The sequence below is a fragment of the Manis pentadactyla genome, chromosome 12 (genome assembly GCF_030020395.1).
Source record: "Manis pentadactyla isolate mManPen7 chromosome 12, mManPen7.hap1, whole genome shotgun sequence".
Lineage (NCBI taxonomy): Eukaryota > Metazoa > Chordata > Mammalia > Pholidota > Manidae > Manis > Manis pentadactyla.
Window position 1 is genome coordinate 91295398 of NC_080030.1, and position 16687 is coordinate 91312084.

At 35.9% G+C, this 16687-nt stretch overlaps 1 protein-coding gene across 1 annotated transcript in view; it reads left to right on the plus strand.

Annotated features, from left to right (window-relative positions):
- SLC35A1 (solute carrier family 35 member A1) overlaps positions 1-16687 on the plus strand; it is a 32431-nt gene that overhangs the window by 1577 nt on the left and 14167 nt on the right. Inside the window, exon 2 of the mRNA XM_036912178.2 lies at positions 3774-3951. Coding sequence (XP_036768073.1) covers positions 3774-3951 — 178 coding nt within the window. The remainder of the gene's footprint in view (positions 1-3773; positions 3952-16687) is intronic.

A 16687-nucleotide genomic window follows, 5' to 3' on the forward strand; every position in this document is an offset into this window, starting at 1 on the left:
ACTTATAACCAATACATATTTGTTGTGCCATAGTCCTAAGTCTTACCCACTAGAAATGTGTAATGCTAACAAAGCTACAGTTTACATAGCTTCCTGATATTCTCATAGTATTTATTTGGGATTTTCTGAATTTACAAGTTCTCAGGTGTTACAAATAATGTCTTCTCTAAAATATAACAAAATATAACTGTGAAAAAAAAATAAGACTGCACATTTCTTTGGGGGGCATTTTCCACACAGAAAACAAATTCATGGGAGCTAATGGGACCTTTGTGAGGAGCAGAAAATGATGCTGATGTGCCCATGTGCCAACACAACCATGCAGTTGAGTTGTGTGCTAGGTTTATAGTTACGTTGCACATGATTTGAATACTCAGCATAATTTACAATGTGACATGGACTTCTGATATTATCGTGAAAAAATTGAAATTGTTATAATTGAAATTTCATAATGGAGAATTTATAAATGGGGTGAAGAAATATTTTGATCTAATGTTAAACTGAAACTAGATCAAACAATGCTTAGAGAAGCATTAAGTGTTTTTTTATAAGGTTTAAAAAGTGGGATTCTGTATCATAAAACTATGTTATACAAATATCTAAAACTGACTGGATTACTCTTCCATTCAGATCAGTAGTTATTTTCAAGAATATCATTTATATTCCCATATAATCACTGTGCAAATAGGTATACTTTCAAAGTTGATGACAGCAGTAATTACAGGTCAGGATATGTTTAAAATCTATAAATATTATGTTAGTGTTTAAACATTCACTGTGTTGGAATGAGGAACCCAGATACAGGCACACCTCAGAGATACTGTGGGTTTGGTTGCAGACCACCACAGTGAAGTGAGTCAAATGAATTTTTTGGTTTCCCAGTGAATTAAAATTATGTTTACACTGCACACTATACTGTGTGCAGTAACATTGTGTCCTAAAACAATGTACATACTTAAAAAAATATTTTATTGCTAAAAAATGCTATCATCTGAGTTTTCAGTAAGTCAGTCATTTTGCTGGTGGAGGGTCTTGCCTCGATGTTGATGGCTGCTTACTGATCAAGGTGGTGGTGGGTGCTGAAGGTCGGGGTAGCTGTGGCAATTTCTTAAAACAAGCCGACATTGAAATTTGCTGCACTGATTAACTTCCTTTCATGAACACTTTCTCTGTAGCATGTGATGCTGTTTGATAGCATTTGAGGAATGCTCAAATTCTTTCATAGTTGGAATTCTTTCGTAATTGGAGTCAGTCCTTTCAAACCCTGCCACTCGCTGCTTTGTCACCTAAGTTTATGTAATATTCTAAATAAATCCCTTATTATTTCAGCAGTCTTCACAGCATCTTCATCAGGAATAGATTCCAGCTCAATAAACCACTCTCTGCTCTTCCCTGAGAAGTAACTCATCTGGTTCCAGTTTTATCATGGGGTTGCAGCCATTCAGTCACATCTTCAGGCTCCACTTACTCTAGTTCTCTTGCTATTTCCACCACATCTGTAGCTACTTCCTCCACTGAAGTCTTGAACCCCTGCAAGTCATCCATGTGTTGAAATCCACTTCTTCCAAACTATTAATGTTTATATTTTGAGCTATTCCCATGAATCACAATGTTCTTAATGGCACCTAGGTTGATGAATCCTTTCCAGAATGTTTTAAGTTCCATCAGAGGAATCACTATCTGTGGCAGCTATAACCTTATGAAATGAACTTTTTAAAGAATAAGACTTGAAAGTCGAAGTGACTCCTTGGTCCATGGGCTGTACGTATGAAAACAACTTGGATCTTTTTATTCATCTCCATCAGAGCTCTTGGGTGATCAGGTGCATTGTCAGTGAGCAGTAATATTTTGAATCTTCTGAGCAGCAGGTATCAATATACCTACTTAAAATATTCAGCAAGGGGCTCAAATATTCAGTAAGTCATACAACAGATACGCTGCCGTCCAGGCCTTATTGTTTCATTTATAGAGCACAGGCAGAGTGAATTTAGCATAAATGTGAAGGCCCTGAGTACTTTGGGCATGGTATATGGGCATTGGCGCAACTTAAAGTCACCAGCTGCATTAGCCCCTAATGAGGGTCAGCCTGTTTTTTGGCACTTTGAAGCCAGGCATTGACTCCTCTCCAGCTATGAGAGTCCTACATGGCATCTTCCATCAGAAGGCCGTTCATCTCCACTGAAAATCTGTTGTTTAGTATTGCACCCTCATTAATTATCTTAGCGAGATCTTCTGGATAACTTTCTGCAGCTTCTCCATCAGCACCTGCTGCTTCACTTTGCACTTGATGTTATGGTGACGGATTCTTCTCTTAAACCTCACGAACCAACCTCTGCTAGCTTCAGAATTTTCTTCTGCAGCTTCCTCACATCTCAGCCTTCACAGAATTGCAGAGTTAGGACCTTGCTCTGGATTAGGCTTTCGTTTAAGTGAGGTTGTGACTGGTTTGATCTTCTGTCCAGACCACCAAAACTTTCCATATCAGCAGTAAGGCTGTTTCTCTTTCTTGTCATTCATGTGTTCACTGGAGTAGCAGTTTTAATTTCTTTCAAGAACTTCACCTTTGCATTCACAGCTTGGCTGTTAGGTCAAAAGCTAGGCCCCTTGTGCTAGTCTTGGCTTTTGACATGCCTTCCTCACGAAGCTTAAGCATTTCTAGCTTTTCAGTTAAAGTGAAAAAGTGTGATTCTTTCACTTGAACACTTAGAAGCCACTGTAGGGTTATTAATTGGCCTGATTTTAATGTTTTGTCCCAAAGAATAGGGAGGCCTGAGGAGACGGAGAGAGGGGACCACTGGTTGGTGAAATAGAACACACACAGCATTTACTGATAAAAGTTACCATCTTAAGGGGGTGCAATTTGTGGTGCCCCCAAATATATAGTAACATCAAGGATCACTGATCACAGATCACCATAAAAAATGTAATAATAATGAAAAAGTTTGAAATACTGCAAGTTTGACCAAATTGTGACATATAGAGACACAAAGAGAGCAAATGTTGCCATAAACCTTCAATTTGTAAAAATGTACTATCTGCAAAGTGAAGCAAGTGAAGCACAGTGAAAGGCAGAATGCCTGCAATAGCTGAAGTCAAGCGGTTTCCAGCTGGGCAGTCCTGACCTCTCTTACTTACAAAAGTGTTGATCATCTAGGACATGGATTGGCAAACTTTTCCTTAAAGGACAAATGCACTCTTAGTAATTTTTATAAGTTTTACAGCCTTTGTTCTAAATACATTTTTAATGTTGTGAATTATGTTAATGTCTAATGCTATGAAATGAGAGACTAGATATTTTTTAATTTAAAAAATTTTTTAATTTTTTATTGTCTTATCATAAAGTTTATATTAAGCCCCACTTTTATCACTCAATTACTCCTTTTGTCTTCTTTCTGCTGTCTGTAAATTTAGAATATACAGAGGTGTAATTTTCATCCTGCTTTCACTAGTATGAATTATAATGATGTATAAAATATGTAATTCATAACATCCCAAACTAGATTAGTATGCCACATAATCTTGCGATTGAGGTACTTCCCAGGAACTAAATCTATGACTAGCCAGTTGATATTTAAAATCAGCTGTTTTTGTGTATGTATGTATGTGTGGGTTCATGTAACTGGAAAGTATTGTTTTGAAATAAATTTTTAAGTGTCATAGGTTTTAAAAAGTCTTTTGTTCTTAAAATTGGAAAGCATTTTGAGGTATAATGTTAACTTTAACATATATAGTACTGTCTACTAAATAATATCTTCATTGCACATATTTTCCAGAAAATGTCAGTTTATTATTCAAGTTGTACTGCTTGGCAGTGATGACCCTGGTGGCTGCAGCTTATACCATAGCTTTAAGATACACAAGGACATCAGACAAAGAACTCTACTTTTCAACCACAGCCGTCTGTATCACAGAAGTTATAAAGTTATTGTTAAGTGTGGGAATTTTAGCCAAGTGAGTATAAATACTTTTTAGTTTGTTAAATTATTAATTTTCTACTTTGTCAAGGCATTTTCTTTATCGGAAAATTCAAGCTGCACTTTTATATGTTTGATTGCTCTAGAGCAGTATTTCCCAACTTGGGGTAGGTTTTGGTTGTCCCAGTTTGAGGGCTGCTGCTGACATCCAGAGGGTGGAGGCCAAGGATGCTTCTAAACATCTGAACATGCACAAGGCAGGCACCACAACAAAGAATCACCCAACCCCAATTATCAGTAGTGCTGAGGTTGAAGAAGTCTGCTCTAAAGCAGGTGCTGGCAAACTATGGCCCATGGGCCAAATTCAGCTTTACTGCCTGGATTTTTGTTGCAGCAGAGACTGTATGCCTCACAAAACGCCGAACTAGTTACCATTTGGCCCTCACAGAGAAAATTTGCTAACCTCTGTTTTAGAGAAATATAATGATGATAATACTTAACATTTCATGAGTGTTCCCTGTGCTAAGTGCTAGGTACTGTGCTAAGAGTTTTTCATGAATTATGTCATTTAATCTTTATACATTTTTAAGTGAGTATTGTTAGCATCCATATTTTACCTATAAAACATCTGAGGTTCCTCAGTTTTACACTGTTAATATGTGGTAGCACTGAATGTTTTAAATCAGTAGTGCCATAAGAGAATGGTTTTAGCTAAGGATGCGTAAGAGAGTTAACTGGTTAAAACTAGGATCTTTGGAATGACACAGACCTAGTGTTAATTCTAGAATCACTGTGATTATGACTGTGCACACGTTTCTTAACCTCTCCAAATGTTTATTTTTCAATTGGAGAAAATAATGCCGGTTGTGAGAATTAAATAAAGTCCAGTAGGAAGTTACTTGGGGGAAGATTTGTGAGATGGGGACACATCTGGGTTGTTTGGGTGGGTAAGAATTCATTCAGGTTTCAAGGTGTGAGCTGGTGAAAGGGGGACCTAGTGAGGAATAGCGTAAGCTTCTAGGTAGAAACAAATTTCATTTAGCAAATATTTAATAAGGGGATTCTGTGTGACAGTTTTATAATGGGTGCTGGATATACAGTTATGAATGAAATAGATCTACGTTTTCTGCTTGCTTAGGACTTAGGTTTAGTGGAAGAGTCAGAAAATGAACCAGTAAACATACATGATCACAAATAACTATGGGAAAAAAATACTCTAAAAATGGTTTGGGGAAGGGGAAAAGAGCAGAAAAATAACTTACGGCTACACAGTGGAAAGCTTTAATATATTTGAGTTTAAAATTTATCTTGTAGACCAAGCGACTGTAGCAGCCTAGCTGTTAGGTTGGAAATACGGTAAAATCTCAGACCATACAGTTCCATACTTACCAAAATTCGTTATTATGGAAATTTGACTTCATTAGGAGATTCTTCATTCTGGATAATGTCAGATAAATGAGGGGTCTTATTACAAGTTGTACTTGTAATGGGTGGGGACTTGATAATATGGGTAAATGTAACCACATTGTTTTTTCATGTGAAGCCTTCATAAGAGTGTATATCAATCATACCTTAATAAAAAATTAAAAATAAGTTTAAAAAAAAAGCAGTGTTCCAAAGGCAATCTCTTTTTAAAATTCTAGAACAATTTGCATATAACAATCTAAGAGTTGATAAATTAACAAAATCTTATGGCATAGCTTCTTTTAAAAGATATAGGGGTGTTGGAAGACGAGGGACAGGGGAACACATTTCTTCTCCTTATTCCCTAACTCCTCCCATCGAGAGAAAGAATTGTGATTCAGGAATGAAACAGGACTGTCAAGCATGAAATCAGTTTAAACTGTGGGATCAAATCATGGTTCATTTGTTTTGTAACTGTTAGGCATTTTTAAAAACCATTGTGCAAAAAAAGCGACGAGGGTTTTGGCATAACTGAGCAGCTGGGCTTAGTGTTTTGCGTGCGCACACATGTAGACTTTCTGTTTTGATGCTTTTCCAACTTTGCATTGCCTGGTGTATTGTGTAGTTGTTCTTACTCTTTACCTATTCAGTGTTATGGGTATAGTCAGTTGTAGTTTGTTTTTTAGGAACTTTTTTGGAAGTTATTTCAAAATAAAAGTATATACATTTGTAAAAATTCACCTTTTAACAAGCCAGATATAAATAATGGTTTTGAAAAAAACAGTAGTGTGGAAAACCAAATCCTATACTTGATCAACATCATCGTCACCATCGTCAATAATTAGTTGCCGTGTTTGTCACCAGTATAACAGAGGCTCACAAAAGAGGCTCTTTTCATGCACATTTATCTGAAGAGTACACAGTACCATGGAAAATCAGGAAAAAGTAAAGAATTCTGACCTACAGCACTTTGGTGGCTGGCATTTGATATTATATGGCTAGCAAGAATTTGCTGTGAAAAGAATCATTTAAAATATAAGGAGTTTCTAAGAGGAAAAAGCACTAGGAAAAAATTATAAAACGTGAAAGAAGTGAAATGCATTTGAAATTACTGGATTTTAAAGTGAACATGTTTTTTATGGAGAAATATGTTGGCAAATAATAATGTGCTTATTCAAAACATGCTGGTAGAAGCTATTCATAACAAGAAAATTTTTTTCTTAGGATAAAAGGTTTATTTTTTAAAGAGTATCTTTTAAATGTTAATTGCTGGAAGTGTTAGAAGTAAAAGATAAAGGGGAAACATTTCAACCTGTGAGGTCACAGATTGATAGTTACAAAAATGAACTGAAAGGCAATTGTGATTGCTTCTTCAATTGTGATGAGACACCTGGTAATGAAACTAAAGAACAGCTATTCGGGAAAACACCCAGTGAAAATGTTGGAAGTTGGTTCTAGATCCTGAAAGGACAACTGAAGCAGTTGAGAATATGGAAAAGATTAATAAAATACATGGCTAGACTGATTAGGCCACCAAGTATGAATTGAACAGTTAAAAGAATTGCAGCAAGTGAAAGAACCTAAAACTTCACATTTGTCTTTTCAATTTAGTGATATGAGATTTGCAAAGAAGTAAAAGATTTTCTAGATACTTTCCATGCTGTCATTTCTTTGTGCATGTATAAAATTGGTAATTAAAAAAGTGAATCAAAGGTGAATAGGATTTTATGTAGTTTGTTAAAAAACACAAGTTGGATGTCAGTGCTTTATTTGCTGTGATGGAGAAAACTCTAAATATCAGAAAATATTTGATACCCAAAAACAGGAGTTGATTAGTTACACACAAAGGAAGTCAAAATTGATTTCATGTTTTTGAACTTCCATTTGAAAATTCCTCACCACGTAATGTTCAACTAATTCATTCTATAAAACTAAAAGTATAAAATTAAACTTTTTTCATTCTTCTAAGTAGAAGCAATACTTTATCATCTGAGAGAAAAGATGACAATTTCAGGATATTGCGGGAGAATGTAAAATAATTATATCAGCAATAACTAAAGGTTTACAACTTGAAGAATCTCCAGAGAAGAAAAAGTAAGAAAAAAATTAGATGCTAATGATTAAAATAATGCGTGTTCCCCACATTCCCTATAAAATAAAGTTAATATAAAATTTAGATAAAATATTTCTAAATTTTGATTTGAATTTTTGGAGAATAACAGAAAAGGGAAAAAAGCTACAGCTATTATTTAAATGGGAAAAAGCTACTAGCGGAAGTAAAAGCTTCTTCCCTTCTTCCCACTCTGTGATAAAGTGCAGTAACTTTAGAGTTGATACAAATGTTATTTCAGAACTTTTATTGTACCTGAACTATGCAAAGGTTAGCCTCATAACAGATTAATCAGTTTTGTTTTGTTTATTAGTATCTTTACAGTAATGCTCTTTGCTCAGTAATATGTGTCATCTTAGGTAATTGTTAAAGCACATGGGCATCATTTTGTTGTGGAGATGGGGCAGAGATTAAGGAAATTTCTTGAAATTTTTATGTTTTGCTTATAATTAAGGTTCACTTACAGAGACTCATAACATTGCCATATCCAAATAATCTGTTTCACTCCAAACATTTTAAACATATGGTCATGCTGTGAATGTTTCAATATATTCTTAGAAGATGCAGTGAGACAATCAGGTACATTCATTTACCGAGTCCCAATTATGTGCTCAACACTGTTCCAAATGTAAGTAAGAAGTATAGTTGCAAACTAAAAAGGCATCGTTCTGTCCTCATGGAGCTTATAGTCGAGTGGAGAACCAGATATTAAGCAAATAAAGAATAAATTGGTGGTGTTAAGGAAAAGTAGTGGATGCTATAAAATAAGTATAATAGGGTATATAACAGTTTAATACAGGAATATATAATATGAGTATAATAGAGCAATAAATAAGTATAAATCCTCCATTTGAATTGGACAGCTTTCTCTCTGAAGACTGAGTAGAAGTGCAAGAGAAGAGCAGACAGAGGGCAAAGAGAACAGTGTGTTTAAAGTCTTGGAGGCAGAATAGTTCTTGACTGTTTTTTAAAATATATATATATATATATATATTATTAAGGTATCATTGATGTACAATCTTATGCTCAAATTTCACATGAGCAACATTGTGGTTACTACATTCACCCCTATTATCAAGTCCCCACCACATACTCCATAACAGTCACTATCCATCAGCATAGTCACTACTTGTCTTCTCCGTTCTATACTGCCTTCCCCGTCACCTCCTATATTATGTGTGCTAATCGTAATACCCCTTAATCCCCTTATCCCTCCCTCCCCACCCACCCTTCCCACCCCCTTACCCTTTGGTAACCGCTAGTCCATTCTTGGGTTCTGTGAATCTGCTGCTGTTTTGTTCCTTCAGCTTTTGCTTTGTTGTAATACTCCACATATGAGTGAAATCATTTGGTACTTGTCTTTCTCCGCCTGGCTTATTTCACTGAGTATAATACCCTTTAGCTCCATCCATGGTGTTGCAAATGGTAGGATTTGTTTTATTCTTATGGCTGAATAATATTCCATTGTGTATATGTACCATCTCTTAATTCATCTACTGATGGACACTTAGGTTGCTTCCATGTCTTGGCTATTGTAAATAGTGCTGCAGTAAACATAGGGGTGCATATGTCTTTTTGAATCTGGGATCTTGTTTTCTTCGGATAAATTCCTAAGAGTGGAATTCCTAGGTCAAATGGTATTTCTATTTTTAGTTTTTTGAGGAACCTCCATACTGCTTTCCACAATGGTTGAACTAATTTACATTCCCACCATCAGTGCAGGAGGGTTCCCCTTTCTCTGCATCCTCACCAGCATTTGTTGTTGCTTGTGTTTTGGATGGTGGCCATCCTAACTGGTGTGAGGTGGTATCTCATTCTGGTTTTAATTTGCATTTCTCTGATGATTAGCGATGTGGGGCATTTTTTCATGTGCCTCTAGGCCGTCTGAGTTTCTTCTTTAGAGAGGTGTCTGTTTAGATCCTCTGCCCATTTTTTAATCAGGTTATTTGCTTTTTGGGTGTTGAGACATGGGAGTTCTTTATATATTTTGAATGTTAGCCCCTTGTCAGATATCTCATTTATGAATATATTCTCCCATGTTGTAGGATGCTTTTTTGCTCTATTGATGGTGTCCTTTGCTGTGCAGAAGCTTTTCAGTTTGATATAGTCCCACTTGTTCATTTTTGCTTTTGTATCCCTTGCCCGAGGAGAGATGTTCATGAAAAAGTTGCTCATGTTTATATTCAAGAGAGTTCTGCCTATGTTTTCTTCTAAGAGTTTTATGGTTTCATGACTTTCATTCAGGTCTTTCATCCATTTCGAGTTTACTTTTGTGTATGGAGTTACACAGTAATCCAGTTTCATTCTCTTCACATAGCTGTCCAGTTTTGCGAACACCAGTTGTTGAAGAGGCTTTCCTTTCCCCATTGTATATCCATGGCTCCTTTATCGTATATTAACTGGCCTTATATGTGTGGGTTTATATCTGGACTCTGTATTCTATTCCATTGATCTATGGATCTGTTGTGCCAGTACCAAATTGTCTTGTTACTGTGGCTTTGTAGTAGAGTTTGAAGTTGGGGAGCATAATCCCCCCAACTTTATTCTCCCTTCTAAGGATTGTTTTGGCTATTCGGGGTCTTTTGTAGTTCCATAGGAATTTTAGAACTATTTGTTCTAGTTCGTTGAAGAATGCTGTCAGTATTTTGATAGGGATTGCCTTGAATCTGCAGATTGCTTTAGGCAGGATGGCCATTTTGACAATATTAATTCTTCCTATCCATGAGTACAGGATGTATTTCCATTTATTGGCATATTCTTTGATTTCTCTCAAGAGTGTCTTGTAGTTTTCAGGGCATAGGGCTTTCACTACCTTGGTTAGGTTTATTCCTAGGTATTTTATTCTTTTTGATGCAATTGTGAATGGAATTGTTTTCCTGATATCTCGTTCTGCTAGTTCATCGTTAGTATGTAGGAATGCAACAGATTTCTGTGTATTAATTTTTTATCCTGCAACTTTGCTGAATTCAGATATTCTAGTAGTTCTGGAGTGGATTCTTTAGGGTTTTTAATGTACTGTATTATGTCATCTGCCAACAGTGACAGTTTAACTTGTTCCTTGCCAATCTGGTTGCCTTTTATTTCCTTGTGTTGTCTGATGGCTGTAGCAATCACATTACCTCCAGTACTATGTTGAATAAAAGCGGGAGAATGGGCATCCTTGTCTTGTTCCCGATTTTAAAGGAAAAGCTTTCAGCTTTTCACTGTTAAGTATGATGTTGGCTGTGGATTTGTCATATATGGCCTTTATTCTGTTGAGGAATTTGCCCTCTATACCCATTTTGTTGAGAGTTTTTATCATGAATGGGTGTTGAATTTTGTCAAATGCTATTTCAGCATTTATGGAGATGATCATTAGTTCTCGACTTTTAAAGAGCAACAAATCAGTGTGTCTGGAGTGCTGTGAGAGGGAGTGGTGCTAAAATGAAGTAAAAGTCAGCAAGATGCCAAGAGTAATCCTAGGGGCCTGTGAAGGATTTGGGGTTTTATCTCAAGTGGATTAGGAAATCATTGAATAATTTAAATCAGGGACTAACAGGGTGACCCATTTTGCTTTAAGAGTCACTTTGACCAAGTGGATGAGAAGGCTGCAAAAGAGCTGGAGGTAAAGAAGCTTATTAGAGGCCAGAGGCAATGGCCTATCACGGCAGCACAGTGATGAAGAGAAGTTAATGGGTTTGGGTTATGTTCTGGAGACAGAATCCATAGGACTTGGTGATAGGTTTAGATACACAGTTCATTCTCATTATTTTTAGTGGTTATGTTCTATAAAGTCGCCATGGGCACCAAATTAGTGAATCCTGAACCAGTGCCCGTAGGGGAAACCCAGGGTTAAGGTCCTGTGAGCTGTGGTCACAACATTGCATCAGTTGGGCAATATATAACCTTGCTTGTTGTCTTTAAGTTGTTTAAAGACACCTCACTTAACATATATTGTTGATTTATTTGCATTGGACTCAGAGCCAACAGCACTATATAACTTATATCCTATCTAGCAGTCTATTCTCCATAAGGCATGTCACAGCCTTCTTGCACTAAGGACCACTAGACAGCACTTCAGCACTACACTGGGGGGCCACTTTAAACAGCAAAACCACCAACAAAAAGCACAACAATGTGAAAAACATGGCACCAAAAAGACCTCATTTGTTTATAGTACAGGAGCTGAAACAACAAGGTAGAGCCTTGCTTTTTGACCTCAGCTGAGAATGTGTGTATCAGGCAACTCAAATTTTTTGTGGCTCTGTACACATATGTGTGCCAATGATTGTAAAAGTGCTGAGTGTTGTTTTGGGGTTACAAATACATTTTGGCCAAGAGGCAGATTCGGACATACAGAATTCCGGGTAATGAAGATGACCTACCGGTGTGAGGGAAAGGGAGCTGTCAAGAATCGTAGCCATGTTTCTCAGTATAAAAAATGGGGTAGATAGAGTAATTTTTTTCTGAGTCAGGAAGAAAAGCAGATTTGAGGGAAGGGGATATCAACAATTTAATTTTGGGTACGGATAATGTAAAGCTTTTAATGTCTCTGAGACATCCAAGTGGGCATGGAGAAAGGCCAGTGAATTAATGTGTCTGGATCAAAGAAGAGACGTCTGGGCTGGAGAAGTAAATAGGTATGGGAGTCCTTATCACATACAAGGGCTTAATCTTGTGGGACTAAAAGAGATTGTTGAAAGGTAGTGTGGCAGTTTTCTCATTTGCAATGTCCTTTGACTTCATATACCTTAAAGATTACTGTGATCTGGGCAATGTAACCAGAAATCACAGAACTAATATAAAGGGGAACACAATAATGTTGCAGTATGTTTAGACAAATGGAAGTCAGCTTGTTTAAGATAAGAAGAGTCAGTTTGGTTTGAGGCAGCATCCTAAAATCTTATAAGAGGGTAACCAAACTAGGGTGAGCATAACTTCAATCAAATGCCCAGATTAGAATCTTCACATCCCAAGAATTTAAGCAGAGGCAGTTGTAGCTCTAGGGGTAGTTCCTGGAGAGCCTTTGGACACCTGAAGTCTAGTCACTAATCTCTTTGGGAGCATTTTGAGCCTGGGAAAGGACTGTTAATGTAATCTGACCAATAAATTTGACCTGACCCAATGGATCAGCAAGTTTCCAGGCGTGTCTTAAATGAAATGCCAGTGGCTGTTGGGAGTTGAGGTGGCAGGGAGTTTCTTTACCTTTCCAATCCTGTTTGGACAGAAGTCACAATGGCAATCTAGGTCAGATGTCTGAGAGCCCATTCTCTCTGTTCCTTTCTCTTCCTTTTTCTCTTCCCTGGGTTAGGAGTAGCAGGGTTGCATCTCTGAGGTGTGGGTATCCTAACACATTATTAGTATGGGAAAACCCTTGTAGGCTGAAGGTTATCACTGGTTAGCTAAAACATTGGAAGACAATTGCTTACTTTTAATCCTAAATCTTTTCTTTGCCCTACTTATTCATAATATTTAACAAAGAGCCAATTAAAAAATTATAAATGGAATTCACTTGAAATTTTTCTCCCTGATGTGTTTAGGGTATTTACCTTCTTAGAAGAAACACAGACTTGCTCCAGAAGTGAGGAGTCCCTGATGTGATATAAACTGGGGTAACAAAGATCGTGGATTTCATTCGCATTTCTCCAGAAAAAAGTAAAACACATCTGTCAGATGGTGGTAAAAGAACAGAAGGCAGAGAAATGCATACTTTGGTGTGGTCTCCAAGAAAACTGGGCAAGAAATAGGAGGAAACTACTTAAAATATTTATTGTTGTAATACATAATTTTACTAGTTAAAATTACCTTAGGAAAACTAAAGAATAATGCCTCTTTTTGAGATTATTGTGAACAATGAATTTTTGAAAACCTAATGAGCATTTGTTACCATTTCTTTAGACAACAACAATTAGGTAACTACTCAAATACCAACTGTTAATCACTGCCAAAATGTGTTGTGCAAAGTGCCAGACATCCTTTTTAAGATTGTACCAACTAAGTTTGCTGCCTTGCGACATTTAGGATTGCTGCTACTGAGAGTGGCGGGCTGCCAGAGAGTGATGGTGTTAAGGAAACATTCTTGGCCATCTCCCCTTAGAAATAGGTGAGGTAAACATGCAGGTAAATACAGCCAGTTCTCATTTCATTCTTGCACCTCTGTTTTAGTTGTAGCTATTATTTCATCTTCTATCCTAAGAAATCTTAGGCTGAAAGAAGTTTTAATTGGTCAAAGGTACCTTAAAGTGATTGGCAGTGGTAGGATTAGAAAAATTCTTTGATTTCAATTTTCAAAGTACAATTTACAACAAGGAAATAATTGAGCAGTTTGTTTGATTAGCCAGGATAAAGATAGAACTAGTAGCATTGGTAGACACTTGAATAATTTTCAATACTTTTTGTTTTTTTTCCTCAAGTTTTTATTTGCAAATGTTAACACTTTACCATATATGTTTTATCATATTCTTTGTGTGTGTTTGTGTGTGTGTGTGTGTAATTTTTTTCTGCCTGTTTGAGAGCAAGTTTTATACCAGATGCCCCTTTGTTCCTAAATTCTTTAGTGTATATTTTCTGAAAACAAAGCCATTCTTTGACATAATCACAAAATATCAAAATTGAGCATCAGGATTGATACAATACTATTATAAAGCTCACAGACCTTAGATAATTTTGCCAACTGCCCACTGATGTCCTTTAATAGTAAAATAATCACGTTTTATTTTGAGTTGGCTTATTTCTGGCTTCCTTTAATCTGGAAGAGTTCCTTCAACTTTCTTTTTTTCATGTCTTTGATCTTGCCAAAGAACATAGTCCATTCATGCTGTAAAATGTCCCTCAGTTTATGTTTATGGAAAGCTTATGATTAAGTGTAGGGCCAGGAATAATACAGAAGTGATGTGTCCTTCTCAGTACAGTGCATCATGAGGCACATACCATCCTGGTTTTTTTATAAGTATCTTGTGGACAGATGCTTTGAGACTAGGTAAATATCCTTTTCCTCATCACACTCTTTCACTAGTTTTATTGTCCCTTGAATTTACCAAGTGATAATTTCCTGATTCCACCACTCCCTGTACATTTAGTAGTTGGCATTTTACTTTAAGAAGTTTTCCTTTTTCTCTTTCTCCCTCTGAGCATGGATTCATGGATTATTTTATTTTCCGTTATTATTATTATTTATTTTGATGCTGAAATTGTTCCAGATTTGGACAGTAGAATCTTCAAACTTTTTCATCAGTCTTTGAGCAGTTTCTTTTTAGCATTGCAAGATTTTCAAGGTTTATCTTATACTTTCCTTACCCCAACTCTGAAATCATACATTTCTTGAAGAAAACTTGATCCTTTTTTTTTCAGAATGATGTTTAGAAACCAGAATCTACATACTAGGTGGGCACATTGCTACTAGAGCACCATTGTTTCTTGCAGCACATAGAGCTAGGGCAGATACATATGTGTATACATACATATCTGTTTCTGTATGTGTGTATATATATGTGTGTGTGTGTGTGTGTGTGTGTGTATAACAATGATATATATAGTTTGATACCTACTATTCTAATATCACAGAATTCATTATAACATTTCCCTCCTCCAAAAGTCTGGTTCCCATTATCCTTGTGATATTTACTTACATGCTCAATCCTAGAATACCTAATAAGTAGTTTCAGAATATCTGACATACAGCTGTGAAAGAACAAAACTACTAATTAAAGTTCATTATTTGTATTAACTCTTTTTGTCTTTAAAAGACAAGGTTTTAGAATACTTGGGTTAGTTCTTTTTCTCCAGTGTAATTTTGTTATTCATTTAAAAAACCAAAAGCCTTTTTTTTGTTTTTTGTAGCTAATATTGGGGTTTCCCTCCATCCTTATTGATTTCACTTACAATTTCCAGTAATTTTTGGAATGTGAAATTATATTTATCTCAGTAAGATGTTACAACTGCAAGAAAAAAAGAGAAGGGTGGGAAGGAATCAATGGATGGCTACTTTGATAATAAGGTTTAAGGTTTATGTGGTCTGGTAAGTTTTAGTTGCACACATAAACACACACAATATACACTATGCTTCACTTTTTTTTTCCTCTTAAGTGTTTTATCTTAGAGATCATTCCATGTCAGTATGTAGAAACTGATCTCATTCATTTTAAGAGCTGTGTGGTATTCCATTATACGGATGTCCCATATATACCAGTCTCTACTGGTGGCATTTAGGTTGTTTCTAGTCTTCTGCTACTACAAAACAAAGATGTAGTAATTATTTTTTTACATACATTGTTGTGTATATGTAAGATTTTATTAGATCATTTTTAAATTGAAAAGGAACTTACAAATGCTATTTTTGGGGAGAGGTGGTTGTTAGTTTCATCTTGCAAAAGCTCTGTAAGTGAATAAATTGATTTTTTAAATCTTTGGATTAGAAATTACCAATTTTTAAGTTATAATCTGATTTAAACAGAACAGTACATTTCAAATATTTTTATTTTCTGTATAACTACTGTACAATTCACAGGAAAATGGTTAATTGTATGCTTCACTAAACCTTGTCATAGCTATTAAAAATGACAGATTTAATATGTCATTGTGGTATAAAGAACAGGAAGTAAAAACACTTTCACAGTGTCTTAGAACAAAGTAAACTTTTTATTGTTTGCTATCTCCCAGTCTATAGCCTAGTCCTAGCAGGATGTGCAAGTGTACATATACTTTGGGTGTGGTTAGTAATAAATTGAAAGTTACTTAATTTTTTGAGTTACTTGTATAAGCCTGGAAATAATTATTTTACTATTTTGTAGTATTATTTAGAATAATGTAGAATACTGTAGCTCTCATATACTCATATTATAGCTTATCTATCCCTATTCTATTTCATCTGCTGGGTTTACATTTTAATTGCCTCTTTGTACCCATGCTGTAATGGGTTTAGGGTCATGAAGAGGAAGTAAAAGTCAAGTACCTCTTATGATTGTTATTTTTGTCTCCAAAAACCTCATGATTGATTTTGTATACCTAACCCCACAGTCTTTTCTGTAAGTTAATTTAACTTTGTAGATGACAAACTTATAAACAAGATTTAAATTTCTACTCACGAGTAATTTCTGCTGTGTTCCATTTTACACAGTGCCCTGGTAATCTAGCCAAGGATTTTATGCCTCCTAGTAGTTCTCATCATATCAGTAGTTAGAAGAATGAGGCCTACTTTTGTCCAAAGGTCAGAAGAAATTGGTTTCAGCCAGATGACAGGAAATATGGGGGGAAAAGAAGCAGTAGTGGAATCTCTGTGATC